We start from the raw sequence: 26,610 nt of genomic DNA, 5'->3' as shown, positions 1-26,610 counted from the left end.
CTTTATTACCACCTTGGTTTTGTGTTTTAGAATGTCGATTATGTTTGAAAAGAGGGTGGAGGATGGCAGGGCATGTTCATCCGTTCAATGAAGACAAAAGATATCAGCTATTTCATTCTGCTGTGGAAATGTTACCCCCCCCCCAACTTAATTCTTTTGCCATAATATTAAACTGTGATTTTCAACAGGGTCCTGAAAAACGTGTTATATTTTACTCATTATTCTAAAAGAATTAGAAAGTAATTATAAGGAAAGGATAAAAATAGGGCAAAATTGTTTTTGTGTTTTTAGACCAGCTAAAATTTTCAGAGTTTAAAATGACTAGAAAGGCAATCTATTAGGTATTCAGAAGGAAAATGTGAATGTTTTCCCAAAGGCATTATTAACAATTAATAATCATTACACTGGTGCCTTGTTTACCTGACCTTGTATAAATTCAGCAGCCTGGTAATTAGACCCATATTTTGCACATTTGTATATTTCCATGCATAGATTTGACTCATTCATTCATCCATTAAAATTTGCTTGACAGACATAGATGAATAATCAAGCTACAATTTGTATTTACTGGATTATAGAAAATTGCCCAAACTGTTAAGTTCAAGGAAAGCGCATTCTTGTCTCTCTCTTGTGACTGATGTAAAAGCAATTACACATCAGAGGATTGCCCCAAAGCTCTCAGAAGAAGTGGCACTGCTTTTGCAATCTGAGGTCTTTAACAGTTACCTTTTTTTTCTGAACATAGAGACTTTTTAAAGATTAACAGAATGGAGAAAATATCCCTGGGCAAGTAAGTTTATTATCACTTAGTTCATTAAAATTTTACAATAAAAAGTGATGTTCCGATCAACCTTCTACATCCAAAATAAACAATATTGCACCTCTCTTCTACAAAGACTGTATAGACAGTGGAAGTTTTGAAGAGGAGAAATGAGGCACCTTTTGGGGGACAGGTTTATGACAAACACTCCTCCCTTAGTTCCCGCAGAAACAAACATCAACCAGAAAACCTGACCAAACCTCTCGCTAACTAGCAATCAATGAGAAACAAAGGAACTCCAAGATTTCATTATTAATGTATTTTCAGGAAAAGAAGCAGAACACATCTTAGTGCTAACTGCTCCTTAAACTCTGATGTCTGGTACCAGCCAAACGTGCTGTCATGTGGAACTATATTTTACACTACGGTATTTATTTTGCTTTTGCAGTCACTAACCGAACCATCGCTAATACACGTTTTCTGGTCCAAGGTACAGTACTTCTTTACACAGCTGAAGATACAACAATTTTGCTGTCTTAAATCCATCTCTTCAAACTGCTTATTTTGATTGTCTACTTTAGAAGAAAACGAGTGATTCCTGGCTTTAAAAAAATAGTGTATGTATATAATCAGCATTATCAGATTTCTAAAAAAATTTAGATCATATATCTAATTTTGTAAAAATACACACAAAGGTGAAACTATACATTTGATATCATCTTTACGATGAACATTTAGCTCCATATCTGAAAAAGCTTATAACCTGCTTTCAAAAACATTAAATTAACACTTTATGCAGCGCAAAATTTGGCTTGAGGCAGATTTTCCAGATTGGTGACAATGAGATATCCTAAGTGCTTTACTTATAAATTTAACAAACAAAAGGTTTTCCCAAATTTCCTAAACACATATCCAGTCCTTTTTTTCAACATTACCAAAACCTACTACATTTCCTAACAATCCATCATTTCTTTCTATAAAGCAAATGTCCTGATGGATATCAGACATTAACTTATGTGATGATGGTCTGAAATCGCCTAAAAGATCACCAAAGAACCAGGTAAAGCATTAGTTTAGAAAATGAGTTGTTCTTACAATCCATGTTTCCAGTGTGTGTGTGATTTCACATACAGCTAAATGTTTGCTGAGTCCATGGCATTGTAATAGGCATTTCAGGGGTCTCGTGTCAAGAAGACATGGTCCTGGCAGTTTAATATGATAAAACAACTTTGATTTTAAAGCCTAACACTAAAGCTATTTGCTGACTCTTGGCTTCAACAGAAACAATGAAGGGGTGTCCAGAGGATTTTGAATAGGTGGGGGAGGGATTGCTGCCCCAGGAATCTGACACTACTCAGAGCTGGACAGTGTGTGCCTTGGGTGAGTCCTTTTTCTATTTGGTTTATTACCTGGTTGGTTGGTTGTCTTTCACAAGGTCCAAGTGCTGCAAACTGAACTGCACTCTACTTACTTAAAAAAAAAAAAAAAAAAACAGGAGGAAAGAAAAAAAAAGTACATTTGGTCCATCAACTGCTAGCGATGGTCTGACAAAAAAATGTCATCTAAACTTGTGTCCATTCTCTTGCTCTCTCTTATTCCCAGAGGTGCTTTTACTACCAACTTCAGAATGGAAATGAGATATGCATTACCACTGTCCAAAATTATTTCATCTGTATCACAAATTCAAGTTATCTGTTAAACTTGGATTTGATGAGCTTTACTGAGGCCCCCTGCAGAAGTTTACATTTCACATTCTATTATCAGCCACTTTCCTACCCATCCTGATTTTCCCTAACAGGTCATCAGCACCACTGAGCACATGACCAATAAATAAAACAACTCTCCAACAGAAGGCAAAAGCCAAGTGCATTCCATTACTCATATATATATGCACACCAGGGCTGGGGAAGAGCACACAAGAACAGGAAATACACAAGCGCACACATGGTCCTATGGGCTTCTCGAAGTTCTATGTCTGGACATTTAGCTACGCTTATTAACAGGAAAAAGGTGTGGCTGCCCATTGTTAAGACAGCTTAAGCCAACAGGAGTTTCAAAACCAGCCCTGCTACTAAGAAGCCAGTTTCCTGGTCATAGTTTGGGGATCAGGAAGAGTATTGTAAGATAAAAGATCAATACCACATCTTTGCAAGACACACACACACACACAACCTTCTTAAGATTCTTAACGTGACTGAAATTTAAATTGTGAGAGAGATTGAAGCTGACATTCCAGAAAATACTGTCCACTGGGTGTGGAGTCATTAATAGTAAAAAATAGGAAATAATTGGCTATTCCATCAGAAACAAAATATGGCACCCAAAGCCTTTCTGAAGGTTCCAAAATCATTCTCGTGCTCTAGTAACCAACTCCTGTGTCTGCCATGTCCCTGGAGCTCTGCTCTGCTACAAGGAAATGAAGCGAAATAAGGCACTCAACACTGCAGCTTGCAACAAGAGTCTGCCATCTGTGCAGGACAGAACTGCTGGCCAATAGATGCTGCCCCACATGGGTTCAGGGGTTATGGACAAACAGGAGAAAGGATATTCTGCCTGGAGAGTTGAGGGAAGAAAGCTTTCCAAAGACCGTGACACTGAAGGCATAAGAATTTTATAAGCTGGGGCAGTATGAGTGGAGGCAGGGGGTTCCAGGCAGAGGAGACGGCAGGAGTGAACACAGGGAGGGAGAAAAGCATGTGGCAACTTTGAGAAATACTAAGCTCTACTGGACAGTGGGCAGATAACCGATGAAATACAGCATGGATGGAGAAGAAAGTGGCCATGCTAGGGAATTTGAACTTCAATCTGCAAAGGATGAAAAAACACTGAAGGTTTGTTAAAAGGCAAGGTATCATTAACCCTATTTTGGGAAGATAATGCTGTGAAACAGCATGGAGAATGGCCTGATAAGGGAATAGGCCAAAACAGGAAGATCAACTAGAAAGCTAAGATGACCACGAAGTGAATTAAAACACTGAGAATGGAGGGAAAGACAGTGTGACAATACGAGAAATATATAACACCTTGACATCCAACATGGGCAACTGGAGGGTATGGCTCTGTGTACCTCTTAAGAATATTGTGAGGAACACATTAGGAAAGGTTGTGAACATGCTTGGAAAATTAAAATGTACTATGCAATATATAATGTATATTACCATAATGAAATCCCCTCCGTTTCAAATCATTTGTCTCTTTAAGGCACATTCAATACTTTTGGTAGGAGAGACCAGGAAAAAAAAAGTGTTTAGGGAGGAAGGTCCTGACAGATGTACAGACAGGGAGCCAAGTAAACTAGTTTGAAAAATTTTCTAAGTTTCCATAGGAACCCTGAAAAAGTCCAAAACCTTTCAAAAGATGGACAGATTATTTTCATTCAAACTGCTGAATACTAAGGAAGCTGCAGAATCCCATGTCTATTACCTGATTCCTGTGAGGAACACTGGGAAATGTAGCCCAGGGATTGTCCCATTTATGTTACTGTAATTTTAATTTTTCAAATAAAAATTTTATATATTGAAGGTGTACAACATGATGATTAGATATACACAGTGAAATGATTGACAGTCAAGCTACTTAACATTATCTTCTCACAGTTATTCTGTGTCTGATGAGAACATCTGAAATCTACTCTCAGCAAATTTGTAGTATTCAATATGATATTAACTATCGCTATCGGACTGAACATTAGAGCTCTAAACTTATTCATCCTATGTACCTGCAACTTCGTAGCCTGTGACCAGCATCTCCCCTGCCCCATGTTGATTTTGGGGTCCCATTCATGATGTATTAGGCCTGGGTAAAACTATGAACTTCCTACAGATGGGAGGGTGAAGCTACTCCAAAGGAGATTATGTTGAGTCACATTCAAGATTGAGAGGATGATAACAAGAATGCAGATCTTAGAACCACTTTAAAATATTGTAAAGATCATAATTCCTCGACATATGCAGGATCAGATGATGTCATAAAATCACTATTCAGGAGGTCTCCTACAAGAGATACAGGGAAGATGACATTTCTATACACAAATACTCTTCAGCCTGCGGCTGCTGCTAAGTCGCTTCAGTCATGTCTGACTCTGTGCGACCCCATAGACGGCAGCCCACCAGGCTCCCTTGTCCCTGGGATTCTCCAAGCAAGAACACTGGAGTGGGCTGCCATTTCCTTCTCCAATGCGTGAAAGGGAAAAGGGAAAGTGAAGCTGCTCAGTGGTTTCCGACTCTTCGCGACCCCATGGACTGAAGTCTACCAGGCTCCTCCGTCCATGGGATTTTCCAGGCAAGAGTACTGGAGTGGGGTGCTATTGCCTTCTCCGACTCCTCAGCCTAGGTTTACACAATCATATCCACACCAGAGAAGAGACAAGATTGAGCAATGCTAATTATCTGTCATTTGTCAAGTACTGGCAATATACCTGAAGACTTAACAAGGATGGTAAATTCTCGCAAAAAATATGGAAATATTAAAGATTCCTTTAGTTTCATAAATTTTTGGTCACACGAGTAATTTTTTTTTTAGAGATTTAATTCCCTTCTCATTTTTAAGTACGCATTTCTTTTACACAGGTGTGAAAGCATATATACCTTTTATTTTCATGACCTAATATATAGAACTACATAAATATATAGAAATAAAATATAATAATCATCTATTTCATATAAAGAAATCACATTTAGAATACTTAGTGGCTCTTATACATTGTATTAGACTTCAGGAACATGTGTTTTGTTGAAAATCTTAGTAATCACATGGGGAATTTTTTTAAAACACTAGGGCCCATGCCAACCCTCAGAAATTCTAAACTAATGTTCCAGGGTGGACTGAGCCATCAGATACCCTTTTCAAAACCCATCCAGGGGAGTGATGTGCAGCGAAAGTTCAGATCCACCATCTGTTTAATACAAAGACAAGCAAATAAAAACAATAAAAATTTAAAAAATAAATGCTATGGTGAAAAAAAATTAAATTTCACCATTCTCAGAATGTTCCATCTGTCTTAAAATCTTCCTCTGGTTTTCGGTATGAAATTTTAGAATTAAAAATGGCAGGGGCAACATCAAGATTTCTAGGATGCAAATACTTAATTTGCAAATAGGACTTGAGTCTACACTACCCTCATTTAGTGGAAAAGATCATATTATAATGCACTGTTTTATTTTTTCTTTCTCTCTTTTCCTCCCCTTTCTCTTCTAAGTAGCTTATTTTGTTAAAAAACAATTCATCCCTAGTATTCAAACAGAGAAAGGCAATATGCACAAATAAAATTAACCTAAATTTCACCACTCAGATATGGTTTTTGACCTATGGTAAACATCCTTCTTCCAACAACACCCTCTCCAAACACTACCAGAGAAGACTCTACACATGGACATCATCAGATGGTCAACACCAAATCAGATTGATTACATTATTTGCAGCCAAAGATGGAGAAACTCTATACAGTCAGCAAAAACAAGACCGGGAGCTGACAGTGGCTCAGATCATGAACTCCTTATTGCCAAATTCAGACTTAAAATGAACAATGTAAGGAAAACCACGAGACCATTCAGGTACGACCTAAATCAAATCTCTTATGATTATACAGCGGAAGTGAGAAATAGATTTAAGGGACTAGATCTGATAGACAGAGTGCCTGATGAACTATGGACGGAGGTTCGTGACACTGTACAGGAGACAGGGACCAAGACCATCCCCATGGAAAAGAAATGCAAAAAAGAAAAATGGCTGTCTGAGGAGGCCTTACAAATAGCTGTGAAAAGAAGAGAAGCAAAAAGCAAAGGAGAAAAGGAAAGATATAAGCATTTGAATGCAGAGTTCCAAAGAATAGCAAGGAGAGATAAGAAAGCCTTCCTCAGCGACCAATGCAAAGAAACAGTACAATGGGAAAGACTAGAGATCTCTTCAAGAAAATTAGATACCAAGGGAACATTTCATGTAAAGACGGGCTCGATAAAGGACAGAAATGGTATGGACCTAACAGAAGCAGCAGGTATTAAGAAAAGGTGGCAAGAATACACAGAAGAACTGTACAAAAAAGTTCTTCATGACCCAGATAATCACAATGGCGTGATCACTCACCTAGAGCCAGACATCCTGGAATGTGAAGTCAAGTGGGCCTTAGAAGCATCACTACGAACAAAAGCTAGTGGAGGTGATGGAATTCCAGTTGAGCGATTTCAAATCCTGAAAGATGATGCTGTGAAAGTGCTGCACTCAATATGCCAGCAAATTTGGAAAACTCAGCAGTGGCCACAGGACTGGAAAAGGTCAGTCTTCATTGCAATGCCAAAGAATGCTCAAACTACCGCACAATTGTACTCATCTCACACGCTAGTAAAGTCATACTCAAAATTCTCCAAGCCAGGCTTCAGCAATACATGAACCGTGAACTTCCAGATGTTCAAGCTGGTTTTAGAAAAGGCAGTGGAACCAGAGATCAAATTGCCAACATCCGCTGGGTCATGGAGAAAGCAAGAGAGTTCCAGAAAAACATCTATTTCTGCTTCATTGACTATGCCAAAGCCTTTGACTGTGTGGATCACAATAAACTGTGGAACATTCTGAAAAAGATGGGAGTACCAGACCACCTGACCTGCATCTTGAGAAACCTGTATGCAGGTCAGGAACAACAGTTAGAATTGGACATGGAACAACAGACTGGTTCCAAATAGCAAAAGGAGTACATCAAGGGTGTATACTGTCACCCTTCTTATTGAACTTATATGCAGAGTACATCATGAGGAATGCTGGGCTGGAAGAAGCACAAGCTGGAATCAGGATTGCTGGGAGAAATATCAATAACCTCATATGCAGATGACACCACCCTTATGGCAGAAAATGAAGAGGAACTCAAAAGCCTCTTGATGAAAGTGAAAGAGGAGAGTGAAAAAGTTGGCTTAAAGCTCAATATTCAGAAAACTAAGATCATGGCATCTGGTCCCATCACTTCATGGCAAATAGATGGGGAAACAGTGTCAGACTTTACTTTTTTGGGCTCCAAAATCATTGCAGATGGTGATTGCAGCCATGAAATTAAAAGACACTTACTCCTTGGAAGAGTCGGACACGACTGAGTGACTGAACTGAACTCCTTGGAAGGAAAGTTATGACCAACCTAGATAGCATATTAAAAAGCAGAGACATTACTCTGCCAACAAAGGTCCGTCTAGATAAGGCTATGGTTTTTCCAGTGGTCATGTATGGATGTGAGAGTTGGACTGTGAAGAAGGCTGAGCACCAAAGAATTGATGCTTTTGAACTGTGGTGCTGGAGAAGACTCTTGAGAGTCCCTTGGACTGCAAGGAGATCCAACCAGTCCATTCTAAAGGAGATCAGTCCTGGGTGTTCATTGGAAGGACTGATGCTAAAGCTGAAACTCCAATACTTTGGCCACCTCATGCGAAGAATTGACTCATTGGAAAAGATCCTGATGCTGGGAGGGATTGGGAGCAGGAGGAGAAGGGGACAACAGAGGATGAAATGGCTGGATGGCATCACCAACTCGATAGACATGAGTTTGGGTGAACTCCGGGAGTTGGTGATGGACAGGAAGGCCTGACGTGCTGCGATTCATGGGGTCGCAAAGAGTCGGACATGACTGAGCAACTGAACTTCACTGTAACATCCTTCTAGACATTTAAGAATACACATGTACAAAACTTTTACATTTGTGACACTACACTACATAAGCTGATGGTTTTGAAAAACTCAACACTATTATGTGGCCAAATATTTTGGCCAATAAATATAGACTTCTAAAATAAATTTTAAAGGCTGAAAAATCAACTATTGTGATCTTTCCAGGTGGTGCAGTGGTAAAGAATCTGCCTGCTAATGCAAGAGATGCAGGAGACATGGCTTTGATCCCTGGGTCGGAAAGATCCCCTCGAGTAGCAAATGGCAACCCAATCAAGTACAGAAGAGTCTGGTGGGCTATAGTCCATGGGGTCGCAAAGAGCCGGACACAACTGAGCAAGAGTATGACCAACTATGTATTTATCTAGGTTATTTTTTACGTTCCATGGGTCTTCAGTGTTCTGTTGAAAACCAACTGACTCGCCTGTAATTCTCTGAATTAATGTCAAACAAATTTATATAGCTGTAATACTACTGGGCTTCCCTGGTGGCTCAGGTGGTAAAGAATTAACCTGCAATGCAGGAGACCTGTGTTCTATCCCTGGGTTGAAAAGATCCCCTGGGGAAGGGAATGGCAACCCACTTGGGTATTCTTTCCTGGGAAATCCCATGGACAGAAGAGCCTGGCAGGTTATACTCCATGAGGCTGTTAAAAGTCGGACACAACTGAAAAATTTTCAGTTGACTTAATTCTATATACTAGGGAGTAGAATTGGAAACCAAAATCTTTTTTAAAAAATGAACTCCTTTAGGTATAAATCTAAAAAACACATATAGGACTTGTATGCTGAAAACTACAAAATGCTCATGAAAACAAAGAGACCAAAATAAATGAAGAGACATAGCAAGCCACTCCAGTACTCTTAGCTGGAAAATCCCATGGATGGAGGAGCCTGGTAGGCTGCAGTCCGTGGGGTTACTAAGGGTCGGACACGACTGAGCGACTTCACTTTTACACACTGGAGAAGGAAATGGCAACCCACTCCAGTGTTCTTGCCTGGAGAATTCCAGAAACGGCGGAGCCTGGTGGGCTGCCGTCTATGGGGTCACACAGAGTCGGACATGACTGAAGTGACTTAGCAGCAGCAGCAGCATACCATGTTCACGGATTGGAAGACTCAACATAATAAAGATACCAATTGTCATCAAAATAAGAAATTTAATACAATTCCAAGAAAAATTCCAGCAAGATTTTTTGTTGATAAAGACAAGTTGACTCAAATTTATATGGAAAAGCAAAAGAACCAGAATAGCTAAAATATGTTTTAAAAAACAACAATGCAGGTACCACACTACATACAACTTACTATACAGATCCACACAAGTACGCTCAAATGGTTTTTGACAAGGGTGCAGAAGCAATTCTAAAGTGGAAGAACACTCTTTTCAGTAAGTGGTGCTAGGACAATTGGATTTACATAGACCCTCCCTCCACAAAAATGAACTTCAATCTAAGTCTCATATTTTATCCAAAAATTAACTGAAGATGGATCATAGATCTAGATGTAAAATTTTAATTCTCAGGCATGAGACCAAGAGCATTATATACAAAAGAAAAAAAATTTTAATTTTTTTCTGTGAGACACACCATTTCAAGCTACAGAATGAGAGAAAATATCTGCAAATCACATATCCAACAAAGGACCTGTATCTAGAATATATAAAGAACTCAAAACTCAATAGTAAAAAAAAAATCTAAATTTTAAAATGGGGAAAAATTTGGACACGTCACCAAACATGATATGCATGGTGCATGCATGCTCAGTCATGTCCAACTCTGAGACCCATGGACTGTAGCCCACCAGGCTTCTCCGTCCATGGAATTTTCTAGGCAAGAACTTTGGAGTGGGTTGCCACTTCCTCCTCCAAGGGATCTTTCGGAGCAAGGGACTGAACCCACATCTCTTGCGTCTATTGCACTGGCAGGTGGATTCTTTACTACTGCACCACATGGGAAGCCCCAAACAAGATATAAGGATGGCAAATAAAAATACACTAACCGTGAGGAAAATGTAAATGAAAACCATGATGAGATACAACCCACATCTATTAGAATGCCTAAAATTAAAAATACCAACAACTGCCTGTGGAGATGAGGATGCCCAGAAACTGGAACTCTCATGTGTTGCTAGTGGTAATGAAAAATGGTGCTGTTAACAACTCCTTGAGTGCTGGACTTAACTGCTCACGTTTTCATGACCCATTGAATGAAAGTAATGAGTTGAAGATATAACTTAATTTTCTTTCTCAAATCCTCAGAGCTAAAATTTCTCTTGTGATGAAGTTCCAATGGATATGTTAGAATTTTTGCCCAGAGTTGCTTGTGGTGGAGTTGTCCTTAGAATTTCATTTTATATTCACAGATCAAGTACTTACCCTCTCCAAGCTAGGCAAAAAAACACATTACAAAGCTTCATTCCGCACATCTCTGGGAATGGCAGCATATTCAGTACAAAGGTTGGGGATGGGTTCCAGATAATGCCATGGATGGAAAATATGATACTTCATAAGCAAATGTGGTACAGGGCTTCCCTGGTGGCTCAGTAGTAAAGAATCCAGCTGCCAATGCAGGAGAAACAGGTTCAAACCCTCATCTGGGAAGATTCCACATGCCACAGAGCAACTAAGCCTGTGTATCACGTCTACTGAGCCTGTGTTCTAGAGCCTGGGAGCTGCAACTACTGAAACCTGCACACCCTAGAGACGGTGTGCTCCGCAACGAGAAGCCACCGCAACAGGTCTGTGCACCACAACTAGATAGGAGCCCCTGCTCACTGCAACCAGAGAAAAGCCCTCAGCAAGGAAGACCCAGCACAACCAAACATAAAGAAATATATATTTTTAAAGTGGTATATGAAACTAGTCATTCGAATGAAATTATTTTTAAAGTGCAACTCAAAGAAGGAGCCCAAGGGAACTGGGTGACGAATGTGTTCTGTATCTAGACTGGGGTAACAATAACATGACCTGACCCTTACGCATTTGTCAGCATTCACAGAACTGTACACCAGAGAGTGAACTGTACTGTATATACATTTCAAAATATAACCAACACCAGCCCCTGAAAAATATATACACTCACTGTCAAATACTTGGAAAACAAAAATATAATGTTATATACCATAAACTAAGATACTGGACATTAATGTATAAGGGTAAAAAAGGCTTACTGATGTGGTTTCAGATTCCACATTTGAAATAACCTTTAAGAAACTACCATGCTACAAGGTTTGGTGTAGTGACAAAAAAGAACACCCACTATTAAAGGGAAAGGCTATTAAAATACCATCTTTTCCAACTACATACCTATGCAAAGCCAAATTTTCTTCATATACTTCCACCAAAACAGCACTACAACATATCACAGTAGATTGGATGCATAGGCAGATAGGAGACTCTAGCTGGCCATCAAAGAGATTTGCAAAAGTTTGTAACAATGCCACTGTTGTTACAAAATTGCTTTGCTTTGTAATTTATTTTTCATTAAAACTTTCTGTTATATAATATGCTTATTGTCAAAAAAATGAGTTAATACTTTGTATGTTTCATTTTATAATTTAGTAAACAGGAATACATATAACCCACATAAGCAAAAACTCTTTGCCATTCTCAGTCACTTAAGAGTGTGCAGGGTCCCACAGAATGAAAGCTTTGCAAATGACTGTGCTGTAACATTGTAAACACTCATCAGCATGAGAAGCCACTGTACTGTAAAAATTAAAGCAGGACTTTCTTGACACTAGATGAAATGCTATAGTAGAAAAAAATGATCCTCAAAAGATTACCTGTGACTTCATCCATATGGTTTCTGGATAGCTTGGGATCTTCCTGACACAGTTCTTAAACATTCTTTGGTGGTGGATCGAGAATGAAACGGAGAAGGCAATGGCACCCCACTCCAGTACTCTTGCCTGGAAAATCTCATGGACGGAGGAGCCTGGTAGGCTGCAGTCCGTGGGGTCGCGAAGAATCAGACACGACTGAGCGACTTCACTGTCACTTTTCACTTTCATGCATTGGAGAAGGAAATGGCAACCCATTCCAGTGTTCTTGCCTGGAGAATCCCAGGGACGGCAGAGCCTGGTGGGCTGCCGTCTATGGGGTCGCACAGAGTTGGACACGACTGAAGTGACTTAGCAGCAGAGACTGAAAGGCAGCATCTAAGTTCCCAGCAATGCTAAGAGCTTCTCCAACAGCCAAGAATCCTGCCTGACCCTGTGCAACCTGAATGAGGCTGGGGATCTTTAAGCAAAGAAGCTGAATAACGTACTTCACAAAACTCTAACAGAAAGAGTTATCATATGGTGGAGCACAGTAGAAACTGAAAGTATTTTTGAGGAAGTACGACAGGTCAAATGAGTTTTGAACCAGGACAGAAAGTTAAACACTGCTTCTCCAAATCCAGCTAAGACCAACATATCATAGGTGCTGGAGCAAATGGTAAAGCCACTTCTAAGGTACACCAAGCCCAAAACAAACCAACACCCACCAATTAGAAAATATTGGTGCTCTAATTCTTATTAACAGTGTTCTTCTTTGGAATCCAGGCTTTTTCTATAGTACCGTGGAAAGGGAGCTGAACTAAGTTCCTCTCAAACAGAAATATAGTTATTCCATTGAACACAAGACTAAGCTAGACAGAATGATCTGCAAATTCATATCTGCAAAGAACCAACTTCCACCTGTGAATCATAATGTACACTTTCTAGGGAAGGCAAGTATGAGAGACGAGACACTGCCCAAGGTGCCCTCTCTCGTTTCAGTGTGCAACAGAGAACGAGAGCTCTGTTTTGCTCCTTGAAGCCAAGAAGGTCAATGGTGTGAGAATCTCACTTTTGAAAGGTTAAATGGAATCTGTTCTGGTTCAGTTTCTTACGCTACTACAAGACAGTAGCTCTCTATGACGGGGTTTAGACCTTAAGTTGAATTTTTCCTAAAGACTCCAAGTTAGAGAAATCAAACTGAAAAAGGGATTCTACTGTTGGGGCACAAGCAGTTTTCTGTTTTTAACCCACCTGTTTGCAGATATTTGACAACTCCTTTGGCATTACCCGAGCATTTCAAAAAACCTCCAATTTTCCCTTCAGATGAGGCCAACCATTTCAAAAGCCGCCGAAGCTGCTTCAGTGGCTGCGTTGGTGCTTGGCTGGGCGGCTGTCACTGGCTTTCCGGACACATGTCCCCACTGACTCTGTGGCCTGGCCAGGCTTGGAAGGCTCACGGCCCAGACCCTGGCAGCGTTCTACCATGAGGGACGGCAATGAGTATGGCGTGCAACTCGCTATTCATCAACGGCTGTTTTAGCGTGTGTGCGGAGCAGAATTCTGGGCAGGAGTCTCCAAGGTGCTGGTCCTGGTGCTGCTGTCTGTGACCCAGGAAGTCACTTGATAGCACCAGCCTCTCAGAATTCAACAACCTTTTACTGAGCACCAACCAGGTTAGGCACAATCCTGGGTGCTGGGCCCTGGAGGACTTAGAGCCTAGTGTCCTTTCCTTGCTTTTAGCTGCTTCCTCAAGCTCCCCTTTATCAGGCTGACTTTCAGACCACATTCACCAACATTGAAAAGGAAATTCCCGTGTTGTCAAAATGGAGGGATGGCCAGGGGGAAAGACAGAACCGTGCGGTGTCGTGCAGTTCTGACTGGAGGGAAGAGCAAGCAGTGAGACGATGGAAGCTTCCAGACAAGCCTCAAATCTAGCAGCGAAACCCCAGCCCAGGGCTGAATCTTGGGTGTGCAGGGCTGAGCACACAGAGCAACTGTTACCTCAGAAGAGAATAAGGAGCGTTAACAGCGATCACTCTCTAAGCACTTGAAATGCATCATCCCATGTAGTCCTTCTTAAGACCTGACAGGCCAGGTACTATTACTATCGTTGTCTCACAGGCTATGAAATGCTGGCTTGGAGAAGGTCCTGAAGTGCTAGGCGACTAGAAACGAACTCTGACCAAGTGTTTGAGTACAAAACCTCACAGTCTATCGCAAGACTAGGAGGAGCTGCTCTGGAGGCTGATATAAGCCAGCGCTGAGCTTTCTGAACGTGAGGAAAGAACTGGCAAGGGCCTTGGCTATGACTGCCCCCACCTCTGACAAAAGGCTCTAGAGGGAAAATATGCATATGCAGGGAAGGACATGGACAGCCACGGGCAGGAGCTCAGATGCTGCAAAAAGATCTGAGGTCTGCTTTCCCTGTGGTCAGGGCACATGAGAATTTGGTGTGGATTCCCCTGCTAGTTTCTCAAGATCATGCTCTAGTTCTATACCTCCCCAAATAGGGTCCATGCCATAGATTAAGATTAAACAAAATAAAAGATAACAAGGTGCTGTGGTAAATATTCAGAGTACAAACAAACATTGGTTATTCTATGAAGGTTAAAAGTCAGGTGGCATATAAGGTTGTACCTGATCCAAGTTGCTTACTGCAACTCCTTTACAACAACTAATAGTCATACCATGTTCCTCTGTTGGCTTAGAACATGTAGCTGGCACGTTTTAGAGCTCTAGATTTAACCTGTTATTCCCTTCGATTTGTACAGTAATAAATTTACTTATAATGAGATTCTACTTCCAACCATCACCAAATCCCATGTTTCTTAATTTTTCTGTGAGAACACAGCATGCTGTCACAGCAAAATGTTGTACCTGATTCAAGACCAGCTTGCTTAATATTCATACTTAAGAAAAAACAGCCATTCACTAATAAAAACACACCAAACCTCCACCAATGGGCTTCAGTATTAGAATACTGCATTTAAAAAATGAAATTGGTGTCCACGGTGTTCATTTATGCTAAGCTTCCCTATTAAATGATGTGGAGCAAAAAGAAATATTAATTCTTTTATTTTGTCTTAATAAGATTTAAGATGACTTCTATGGCTCCCTAAAGGAACAATCCTTCTTTAAGTACCACTGGGCAGCATGGATTGCATTGCCTGGGATGTTGAATGGGTGGCATGGATATCTATTGCCTCTTTGCATGCCTTTTGTACCACTTATAATTATGCTGTTAAGAGGTTTTACAAAAAAGAAACTCAATTTGTTCTTTTAAAGTGTTCTAAATATAAATGCAGAGGCAAGAAAATAAACAATAATTCCACTGGTGCTTAGAGTTTAAACTATTTGAACTAACACACCTGTGAGACTACTGCATATTGCAACTTACAGCCTAAAATCTATCAGCCCACATCACCACAGGTAAGAAATGAGAAATTTTGAGGGTTATTGAACACCAAATATTTGCAGCGGAACAGAAGTTGCTGAACATCATTGCATGGCTCTAAAACCCTCAGATTCACTCGCACAATATAGCTGTCATGATGTATTGCTATACTTGAAAAGCAAAAGGCAATGGAAATAAGAGCGGCCCTGCTAGTAAATTACACAGGTGGGGGTAGAGTGAGCGTGGCGATGTGGTGGGAGGCTGCTTCATCTCTTATTACCAGATTTATGTACTAATTGAGCTCTGTATATTCCTAAAGAAACGGTCCTCCTTCAAGCACTGTTGGACACCATGAATTCTGTTGCCTATGTATGATCCCAAGTGGATGTGTATTGTGGTGCAGCAAATACTTCAACCAATATTTTACCCTCCTTCCTGCACTTTTAATAAAAGGTAGCTCCAATTCAACTTCTGGTTTAACAACATTATGTTTGGTGGCTGTTATTAGTTTTGTTTTTGAGGAATACATATCCATTACAAAATTCACCATTTTTTTTGCAAACATGATAAATTAACAAAACTTTTATTTATAATTAATTTTATTAATTACCAAAATTACCATGGATTCTTCATACACAAAACATCCCACTTGCCTGCCACCACACTGAGGCTCAGCACCCCTGGTCAAATGCTCCTTTCTCTACCAGAAGCTCACACACGTCAGCCTAAGAAAGTCTGCCTCACAAGGCAAGTGACACTGGATGTTACTTTTGGAATTCCTCATAAAAGTGGGTCCAAAAGAGATTTTTTCTATGTGACTTATACCACAATTAATACACTAAGAAGGAAATGGGAAAAATACAGGAAGAGAGCAGGAATGTGAGAGGAAGAATGGCTAGGCAGCAGCCACTCTCTGCTACCTTGTATAGTAAGAGTGAGACTCGTATCAGGACAATAAAAGTATGTTTCTACACAATGTGATTCTGCATCATGATAAAAATACTTCTGGTCAATGCCTCTTTGCCTGATATTTGCTTTGGGGAGACAACAAATTAAGGCTATAAACTTGGAGACAGGCATATATTGAAATCAACAGTAATCAGTGACATAAAATAGAGAAGACAGGGTAACAAAGGACTTTATCAATGCTTTCATATTAAAATACTATGGAGTCGTATGTGAGCCTGAGAATCTTGTGAACCACTAATAAACCCTCTGCCAATATGACAACAGTGCAAAAAAAGAAATTTAAAGAAAAAACAAGTATATTGCTAAACATTAAAATGCATACACTACCAGGAGCAAAGGGCTAGAACAGAGATCACAGATGGTCTCATCAGAGAAGAGTACAGGTCCTGTCCTCAGCAAGCTTATGTCAGGAAAATGCTGAGACTGTAAAACCAACAGCAAATTCCTAAGGAATTCAACCACCAATTTATGGTCCTAGCAACTAATGAATGTTATCATATGCATACCACTGACTAGCTATTCACTTAATTTTTCTTGATTGAGGGCCAGCAACACTGCTGTTTAAAAACCATAGTGAAATGCCCTAAGTAATGCTCCTTTACAAGTGGCTGGCAACACTACAAGACTGGTGAGGAATACATTTCACCCAACTGGTACACTCTAAAACCTGCATAAGCCATCAACGGGAATTGAGAAGCATATTTTAGTTGACTATCCACCTTTAGCAACTAAAGGCTCTTTAAGTATTAAAATGAGGGTTTAATGTACATTATAACTAATAGTACTTGAGATGAAAGTAAATGACCCACTACCCCCTCCCAGGTACCAAGAGGGGTCAGATTTCCCATTTATCAGCAAGTCTTCAGGGTCGGCAGCATCTCAATCTCAGACTCTTCTGTGGCTGCTTCATGGATGGCTGAGGGGAACACTTCAAAAATGAACCAGCTAAACAAACTTCCCAGCAGCACTTGACAGAGCTACACCTATTCTTCCCATTTCCAAAGCAGTGGAGAATTAATTACCAGTTCTATGGATCTATTGTAAGTATAATAGACTAAAGAGCTATCACAGACACATTTATTGTAAAAGCACAATCCCAAGAGTGTCTAGTGGAGGGCCAAAACGATTAACACAAATGCTTTGTCAGATCAAAGATAAAACCTGCACCGCTCAATTGAGGAATGAATTAGAACAGTGGGTTATCTTTCAAATTAACCAGGGCAGTTAGTGAGGAAAATTTCATGAAAGTGTAATTCTTAGCCTTTGTGAATCCACACAGCAGGCATTCTGCCAGCTGACAAGATGATGAAATTTTCATGCTTAAAAAAAGCCCTCTTCATTTCCCAATTTAGATTAGCTAGTGTTTCTCTCCCCTTGTGTGTGTGTGTGTGTGTGTGTGTGTGTGTGTGTGTGTCTATTTGCTCTTCTAAAGTAGAATTTAAGGGGAGGGGGAACACATATCAATTTTTCACTGTAAAATTGAGTCTTTCAAAAACATCCTTAAAAGCTTAGAGATATAGTCTTTAAACTGGCTTTTTATGATTTTTCAAAAAAAATATCATTCAATTTTAACTTTGTACGGAGGAACCAATTAGGACCAGGGCATGAAATCAACTTTGAATTAGAGCTTTCGGTGCTGCCTCCAAGTCTTCCAGTGCTTCATCAAATCTTGAGATAAAGCATTAGAGGTATTTTCCTCCTAAAGAAATTCATAAATTACTTAAAATATCCTTGCTTGGTGCGTCTTGTATTTTTATGTAAACAGAAATTTAAATATTCTAAGAAACAAGAATCTGAAGGACACAATCACTGCTATATGGTGAGAGGAAAAAGCATTTCCCCACTTATTAGAGGAGCCAACATTAAAATATTATGATGTAGACTGATTCTCAGATATATAAAACTTTTAATGTTCCATCACATTTATTCATTCAGCACTATTTATTCATAACAGAAAATAACAGAATATGTGGCATATTTTTTGAAGAGTGATTAAGAAGTATACTGTTACCCTAAACTTTGGCCCCTTTGTCCTTGACAACCAGATTTCTCAGTGATCTAGAACTATGTTCCTTGGCAGGCTATAGTGTCTGGTCAAGTACCTTACTTCTCCACTGTCTTACTAAATCTCCTTCCTTAAGGAGATGACTCCTTTCTCAATGCATGTTCTTCTTCACCTGCAGTGATTCTAAAACTAAGATAAAAAAAACATGGAGGCTCTTGCTCTCACTGGACATAATTTTATGTCCAATGGGGAGCATTTTTTAACTTGCAAAATAGGAGGAAACTTTTTGGTCATTAGCTTCAGAGAACAGACACTTAATCTTAGTACTTACTACCAACACTTTTATCTCCAGTGCACTTGGTCTATTGACCTCCAGCAGGACTACCATTGTTACCACGTATCACACTGAACTAACTGTAACCAGTATCATTTAGATGCACGTTAACTAAAGAAACACCATATCCCTCTACTGGCAAAGTTCATTTAAGTCTGGGGTCAGGAAGACAGACAACACTCTACTGATAAAGTATAACGATAAAGGATAACATATAAAAGCTCTGATTTTGAGAATATCTGAAACATTTGTTCATCATGGGGTCAGGAAAAGAATGAATAATGGATTTCTTTCTCTCCCAGACAATCACATACGTCTAATGTCAATAAATAGAGAAACAGGTTCCTAATTTTGAGGACAGTCATATCATTCTTCAACTGTAGGAATGACATTTGGGTATTTTAATTTGAAATTTCTTAGGAAAGTCAATCAAGTAGGCAGTTAACAACAGGAAAACTGTAACTGTTAGTGAGATAGACAAGACAATTAAATGCTGTAGAAACCTTGGGTTAAATGTCTGGATGCCTAAAGCTAGATTATTTAGCTTGAACAATACTCATATAACCACTACCACCACAACACACACACAATTAGAAATCAATCTTTCAGTTAGGGTTATTTCTAACTATTCAAAAGATCATTTTTCTGCCTATTCCTAACTTAGTCAAAACAGATTGCCTGTTCTTAGAGAAGGAGATAGATGAGCTTCTCCTAGTATTAACATTTCCATGGTGAAGAATCTGATAGACTAAACACAGAGAGAAAACTCAGAATTCTTCCCAAGAGTCAAGAATCATGCTCTGCCCAATGAGGTCTGTAAATGAGCTGAATAGTTTTGATTTGGGCTCTTTATGCTAAATAAAGGCCTAACATTTCACGTGCTGAACATTTCATCTACTGCAGAATGTGAACACAAAGATAACCTTTATTCCCATCCAAATGTTCATTAAGTGCAGCACAGGATTATTCACTAAAATATTTCAGACTTCCCAAAATGTAGCTATAATTACTATTTTAAAAATATCTTCAGACAATCCTACTTGGGTTTTTTTCCTTGACAAATATAAATTATTCTACTCCAAAAGTCACAGTACTAGAACTCTGTGTTTTCACTCTTCATCCTAATGATCTAATACTTGATTTTCATTTAATGAGTTAGATTTTAAAGAAGAAAATGCTATGTTGTATGTTAAGTAACATATAGTAGAAATTATAAAATGATACTGATCAAAGTCAAAATGATACTGATCAAAGTCAAGAGTCTTACCTAATAGAACCTGAGCATTTTTTGGAAATGCCCTGCCAGTGTAGCCTCTTTATATAAGTTACAGTGAGCTTTCAAAGTAATAGAAAATGTTTTAGATGACAAGTGACATAATGAAACACTAAGAAAAATCAAATAGGAAATGTGGGGTTTTTTTAAAATTTTTAACTTTTTAAGAGAAAAAATTCATTCATATGAAATGTGTTAAAAACAAAACCAAAACTTTGAAAGAAGGCTTCTTTATAATGCAGACAGCTCACTCACTCTTTTGGAATTTTTACTATATGTTTATAAAAATTAGACATGCTCTTTTAAAATGACAAACTGCATTTAAATTTAAAAGATGTTTATTCTGATTTCCTTGGAAAATTAAGCTATGAAATGGTTTAGATTACCACATAAGCACAAAGTGTTAGCTAGCTGGCAGTTTATTAAAAATCATCATACGTGATGTTACAGTTCTAGTTGCCAAAGAAAGGTTAATATTGACTCTTCCTCCTCAGCCCAAAGATCTGAGTGACCATCTAACTTCATTTTATTTAGGTAGCAAGAAACTAAACTTCTTCCTGATTATATTCTCATTTTTTCTTAAAAGCAAAAGCTTCATTTCTAAAAACAAAATGAGATGAAAAACCCCAACAGAAAAATCAAATCATTTTCCTTCATCTTTTCGAAATTTCACAGTTTCGGAAAAAAACCAATAATACAAAAAAAAACATTTTAAAACAAGTATCAAATCTCAGTAAACTGCAGATGTAAGAAACTCATGGTAGATACTTACTTCATAGTATTTTTTAATGCAACGTCTAATGTCCATGATCAATTTGTTGCTCAGCTGTACCATAAAGGTCAGAGGCGAAGCCTTACAATTGATATTACTGCAACGATACAAGCTGGGCTCCATATCAGTTCCCTACAGAAGTTAAGACAGACAAACAAAAGATTATGAAAGGTTTCTGTGCTTAAAAACTTACATGCTGTCCTGATGTACAACATTCTTAATTCATTTTATTGGTAAGTTTTTAACCTTATTTTCTCAACCACTTTCCACTCAAAGATCCCCTCAGTCACACATAGCTTCCAATCTTGTCACCATGATAATAGAGAAGAAAACTAAAGGGAAAACCCTGAAATCACATTTTTTACACTCAATACATGACAGACTCCATGGATAAAGTAGTCTCCCCTCTGAAAATACCAGTGAAGTCAAGTTACTGGAAATAAACATCTTTCTTAGAGATACTGAGCAAAAATTTAAATTTGTATTTCTTCATTCCAAACTTGAAGACAATGCAAGAATATTAATGACAATAGTTTGCTTAGTATTGCCAACTTAATTTTTAAGAATAAAGCCTAAAAATTAAGTGTTACACTACAAAATGATCACATCGTTAGCTTAGCAAATCTAAAATTTCTGTAATCCCGTCCCCTACAAATGAAATGTATTTGGGGGAGGGGAGAGAGAGGAGGAGAACAAATTTGAAAGAATGAATTATTAGTAATTGGAGAAAACGTTTTGTTTTGTTTTAAACAAAGACAAAGCAAATGTAATATACAGGAAAACTGTTGGGGTATCTGGAGCATTTGTTTTCCTTCTTGATACTTAAAACATCTTGGTTTCCTGCTCCAATCTGGTACATAACCCTACCCCGCCACACTAAGCAATTCCAGGTGGAAGAGATTTTAGAGCTTGACATCGGCTCTTCCACAGTTAGCCCATCTGCAAGTCGTCAAGCCTCCATGCAATTAACTATCTTATTTACAGCTGTAATGAAGCAAAACTCAAGGATTTAGCAAGTATTGCTGATCTGTGTCTGCCTCTTCCTTGCACTTGCTTCCAAAGACTGCTTTGTTTTGATTCAAAAAAATGCAAAACATCTGCTGTTTGTCCAAATTAACTTAAAATAATTACTTTTAATTTAGATAAAGGATGTATTTTCTTTCAGTTTCAAGGTTTTACATGGTTCTGCTGCCTACTCATTTGCCAATGGCTAGTACATGTATAACACTGCAGTGGAATCAAGTAGATTGGCCAAGTTTCAAGTTCTGATCCAAGGTCAATGATACATTTTTTGGCAGTACTTCTTGAGAGAAATGTCTCCTTGTGACTTTTTTAATGCCTGATATGCAAAGACAGCAGAAAAGATCATCAGAGTAACTTTGTCAAAAAGGAGGCAAGTGGGATGTGTAAAGATAAACAAAAACTTTCCAAAAACACTTAGTTCCCATTAACTTGATTTAAGATAAAGGAAAATATTGCTCTAAGTCTTAATAAATTGGGCTGGGAGTGGAGAAATACAGGTTACTAATTAAGGAATTACCATAAAAATACTTTAAGATAATTTAAAATTTTTAGGAGATTCCATTTAAAAAACCAAGGCCAAGCATTCTAGGAAGCCAAAAACAAATATTCAAGTATACTCTATTAAGAGGTTTTAAGCAGAAATAACGTTAATTTGTGAAGGCAGAATTCATATGATGCCAAAATTCTTTAAACACATAAAAACATGTTTTCTTTTTCCTTTTTACACATACAGTTGAAAGAGGACTTTATACTAGTTCACTCACAAAAGAAACAAAAACAACTAACCGAACCATCGAAGACACTATCATAAATATTCTCGGTTCCACATGTAGGGCATGGGCATTTGAACCTTTCACAGTCCTTGTATTTCTCTTCATCCGTGAGGTGTGCTGGGCCACCAGGTAAAGCTTCATTCTCTTCATCTTTATGATAATGATGAACTCTAAATTGGGTGGGGTCAAGTCCTATTAATGTCAAAGAAAAAATAAATTCAGAAAGGTACAATTATTGGAATTCCCTTCTCCTAAAAATACTACAAAGAAATCAGAAGAGTTGTTTCAAATTCAGGAAATAAACAACCATTTGAACTCAAGATAGAGGCATGTATCACCAAGACAAATGACTTCTTTTCTTTTTAAGGAAATTATAAACAAAACAAACTGCATCAAAACAATGCAGAAACTCGCTACTGGATATTTGCATTTGGAAACTACTACTGCTATTGGATGGTTTTACTATTTTCTTAAAGTTACAGTGAAAATCTCCCCAAAAATGCACTATTAAAATCTCCAAAATCAAAGTATTACCATTAAAACTGAAAACAGAGAATAAAAATCCCATTAAGGAAAACAAGTTCACTGTTATTACAACTCCTTCAGTGCAGACACAACTTCTAACCCTGATTTCAATGCAGTGGTCAATTCCATCTTGGCTCAGTAGCTAACAGCATGGAGGATGCTATCTAATTCAGTGGTTAAAATTCAGTAGCAGCATCTGTCAAAACGCAACATGGTTTTACTGTTCTGAATTCAGAAATTTAAAATATGTGCAAAAACAATGATCTACAAATTCTATAGGCCAAAATGTCCCATGACAATCCTGAAGCCAAATATACCTTGTATATTTCAATCAAAACAACACAAGAAATCAACTGATGCATAGTTTACACTAACTTGTTTCCCCAGGCTATTTGAGAAAAGGAAAGATTTTAAGGCCAACCAATTTAGCTTACCCTTGATTAAAGCATATATGTCAAAATCTACTATATGAATTTATACTTAAAGATAATTATTTCACTCTATGTCTTATTTTCTTGGAAGCATTCCTTAGCAATCCCTAAGAATTCTAGGTATTTTCTGGATAGAAATATAAATAAAGCTATTTATTTTAGTATAACAGTAAATAAGTAATGTAAAAGTCACTGAGCATAAAAGTTCAAATACTAAAAATATCTAAAAACTGTTTTATCTCTATCAACAGCTTGCATAGTTAGATAATCTAACAGATATATTTAGAATTCAGTGACAAGATTCTAAATCCTAGCTGGTCAACTGTCAAGTGACATCTCATAATCATAAAAGACTTAGGGTTGACTCTGGCAGTGGAAAGGTGCTGAAAAAAGAATGAAAAGGGAAAAAAAAACCCCACTGGGGAGTTGGCTGGCGGACAGAGTTGGAAAGAAAAGCATAGCTTTGTGATTAAAAAAGAAAAAGTGAAAAGATTCTTGAGTATTGGTTTTCTCACCTGCAAAATGGAGCAGTATACTATGCACTTTTAAAGTTTAAATCAGACATTAGAGGACAAATCGTTTTCAGTGATGCCGATCATGTAAAAAGCACTGAATAAATGCCACATGAATGAAAAAATAAAATAGTGAATGAAGATTATTTATCCATCATTTAATATTCAAAATTACACATTTGGAAAAATACATGAAACGTACGTTCATGTTGCAGCCAAGTTAATAGCTGCTCTTTGTAGTAATTAAAGTATTTCCCAACATGATAGCGTATAATAAAAACAAAGACTACACATTCAAAACAAATTGAAAACCTGTTCTTGATTAGTGATATAAATTACTGTAACATAGATCACATGGCTCACTAGCCACGTGACCCCAAGGCTCACTATACATTTTTATCTTACAAGTTATCTACAGCTTAAGAGAAATAGCAAGTTAGTGAAGTGTGGGGGAAAATATATCCTCTCATTTAAAGGACAGACAGAGGAATGGAGTGAGAGAAACCATGCCCATGCCTGTGAATGGTGCCATTTCTTCTCTGCAGTGAAGGGTAACTGCTACAAATCCCTGAACCTCTAGTTGTGAATCCAACTGTATTCACATGTCTTGCTTTATTCGGGATTATGAGAAAGAAGCTCCAGTTTTTCTCTGATGGTATGATTATTCCATCAATTTCCCAGGCCAATACTCTTCAAAGAGTATGGAAAAAAATAAGCAAGGGACAAAACAAAGCTGGGTTTGCACAGAGACAAAACTGGTTGGGCTGCAACCAGGAAGCAACGAAAGCTCTTTACAGGCCTCCCTACCAGCCATATCCACTGAGTGTACCTGAGGCAGCCTGCCAGCTGAACACATCACAACTGGACATGGATTGTCCTGCTACTTATGGACAAAAGCCCAACAAGTGACTGAGAGTTATAAAAATTACCAGGCCTTATGAAATGTCTACTTTAAATGTCCACTCCCACAAAATACCCTTATCTGCCCAGGGCAATCACAAAACCAACTGGCCCAGCTAATTACTTCAGATTTACTCACAGGCTGATTTTTTTCAAGAAAAGGGACTTCATCTCAGCATTTTTGGCCATAAGTCAAAATGGCATATTTTCTAAATATAAAATAGGGAGAAGACATTGTAATAACCTTAAAATATTAGGTATATAACAACCCTTGTACAAGTTACTTGGATATAAAAATGTCACAAATAAAATAAAAATATCACAAAGAAGTGATTTTCTTCGAAGGACAATTTTAAGTTCAACAGGCAAATCACAGAGGGCTAAGTTAAATCTTTTTAAGAAAACATATTAAGTAGTCATGTTAAAAATATGGATCATTACTGCTGGAATCCTTTTTTAAGGTTAAAATTCACGTTTAAACCCCAAACTTATTCAACATAGAAGTTAATTTTTCCAAATCTGCACAAAACTGGCAATAAACAGCTTATTTCAAAGTTTCAGGAAACGAAAAAGTTTTACTACTTATACCATAAATCACTAAGCCTGGAGTGAAACAGGGAAAAAGTGTCTAGTGCTGCCACCTAGAGGTAGATTAGGAATTTTAAAATCTGCAAAATAGAACTGCTTCATAGAACTCCATTTGTAATTACTGTCCCTCCAAAATGAAACACTATGGTCAGAAATGACATTAAAGCAAACTCTTTATGCTCACAGTTTCTATACGTGCACCAGTCAGTCAGTCAGTTCAGTCGCTCAGTCGTGTCCGACTCTTTGCGACCCTATGAATCACAGCACACCAGGCCTCCCTGTCCATCACCAACTCCCGGAGTTCACTCAAACTCATGTCCATCGAGTCGGTGATGCCATCCAGCTATCTCATCCTCTGTCGTCCCCTTCTCCTCCCGCCCCCAATCCCTCCCAGCATCAAAGTACTGGAGTCTCAGTTTTAGCATCAGTCCTTCCAATGAACACCCAGGATTGATCTCCTTTAGAATGGACTGGTTGGATCTCCTTGCAGTCCAAGGGACTCTCAAGAGTCTTTTCCAGCACCACAGTTCAAAAGCATCAATTCTTCGGCGATCAGCTTATACACTGTATAATCAATATTAAACTGCACACTACACAGTGAGTAATCACAGTAGTCTTTGAGCAACCAAGAGATACAAAACTCAATTCCAAATTCCTTATCTCTCCTATGCAGAGCTTTCCCGAACTGTCTTAAAGAAACAGACTTTATGTCCCAGTTGAGAAAAAGAACTTCTACTAGACTAGCTTTTGACAGATAACTTTAACCATTTGGTCCGGCACAGAATAAAAGAAGGAGCAGCCTACTTGCGCTTGGCACCAATTATGTGGGGGAAGAGCAGTCATGGAAATGATGTGTGCTTTAATTCAACCCTGTGACTTGTAGTGATCCAGTCACACCATTTTTCTTGGGCTGGAGTGGGGGTGTGGGGGAGGGCGACAACGACGAGAC

At 38.5% G+C, this 26,610-nt stretch overlaps 1 protein-coding gene across 7 annotated transcripts in view; it reads right to left on the bottom strand.

Annotated features, from left to right (window-relative positions):
- Positions 1 to 26,610, bottom strand: part of POLA1 (DNA polymerase alpha 1, catalytic subunit) — a 298,535-nt gene that overhangs the window by 133,595 nt on the left and 138,330 nt on the right. For 6 of the 7 annotated variants that reach the window (XM_088834553.1, XM_088834552.1, XM_088834555.1 and 3 more), the window contains 2 exons: positions 22,719 to 22,897; positions 20,910 to 21,041 (listed from right to left, as the gene is read on the bottom strand). In XM_088834553.1, the coding sequence (XP_088690679.1) occupies positions 20,910 to 21,041; positions 22,719 to 22,897 (311 nt within the window). Of the gene's footprint in view, positions 1 to 20,909; positions 21,042 to 22,718; positions 22,898 to 26,610 lie in introns of those variants that run through there. The other variant, XR_016037010.1, reaches the window with a different exon arrangement.

This window comes from Moschus berezovskii, chromosome Y, assembly GCF_049115385.1.
Source record: "Moschus berezovskii isolate FMDL1 chromosome Y, NW_MosBer_1.0, whole genome shotgun sequence".
NCBI lineage: Eukaryota > Metazoa > Chordata > Mammalia > Artiodactyla > Moschidae > Moschus > Moschus berezovskii.
The sequence above is the reverse complement of the archived record's forward strand: the minus strand, read 5'-3'. Positions and strand labels throughout refer to the sequence as shown.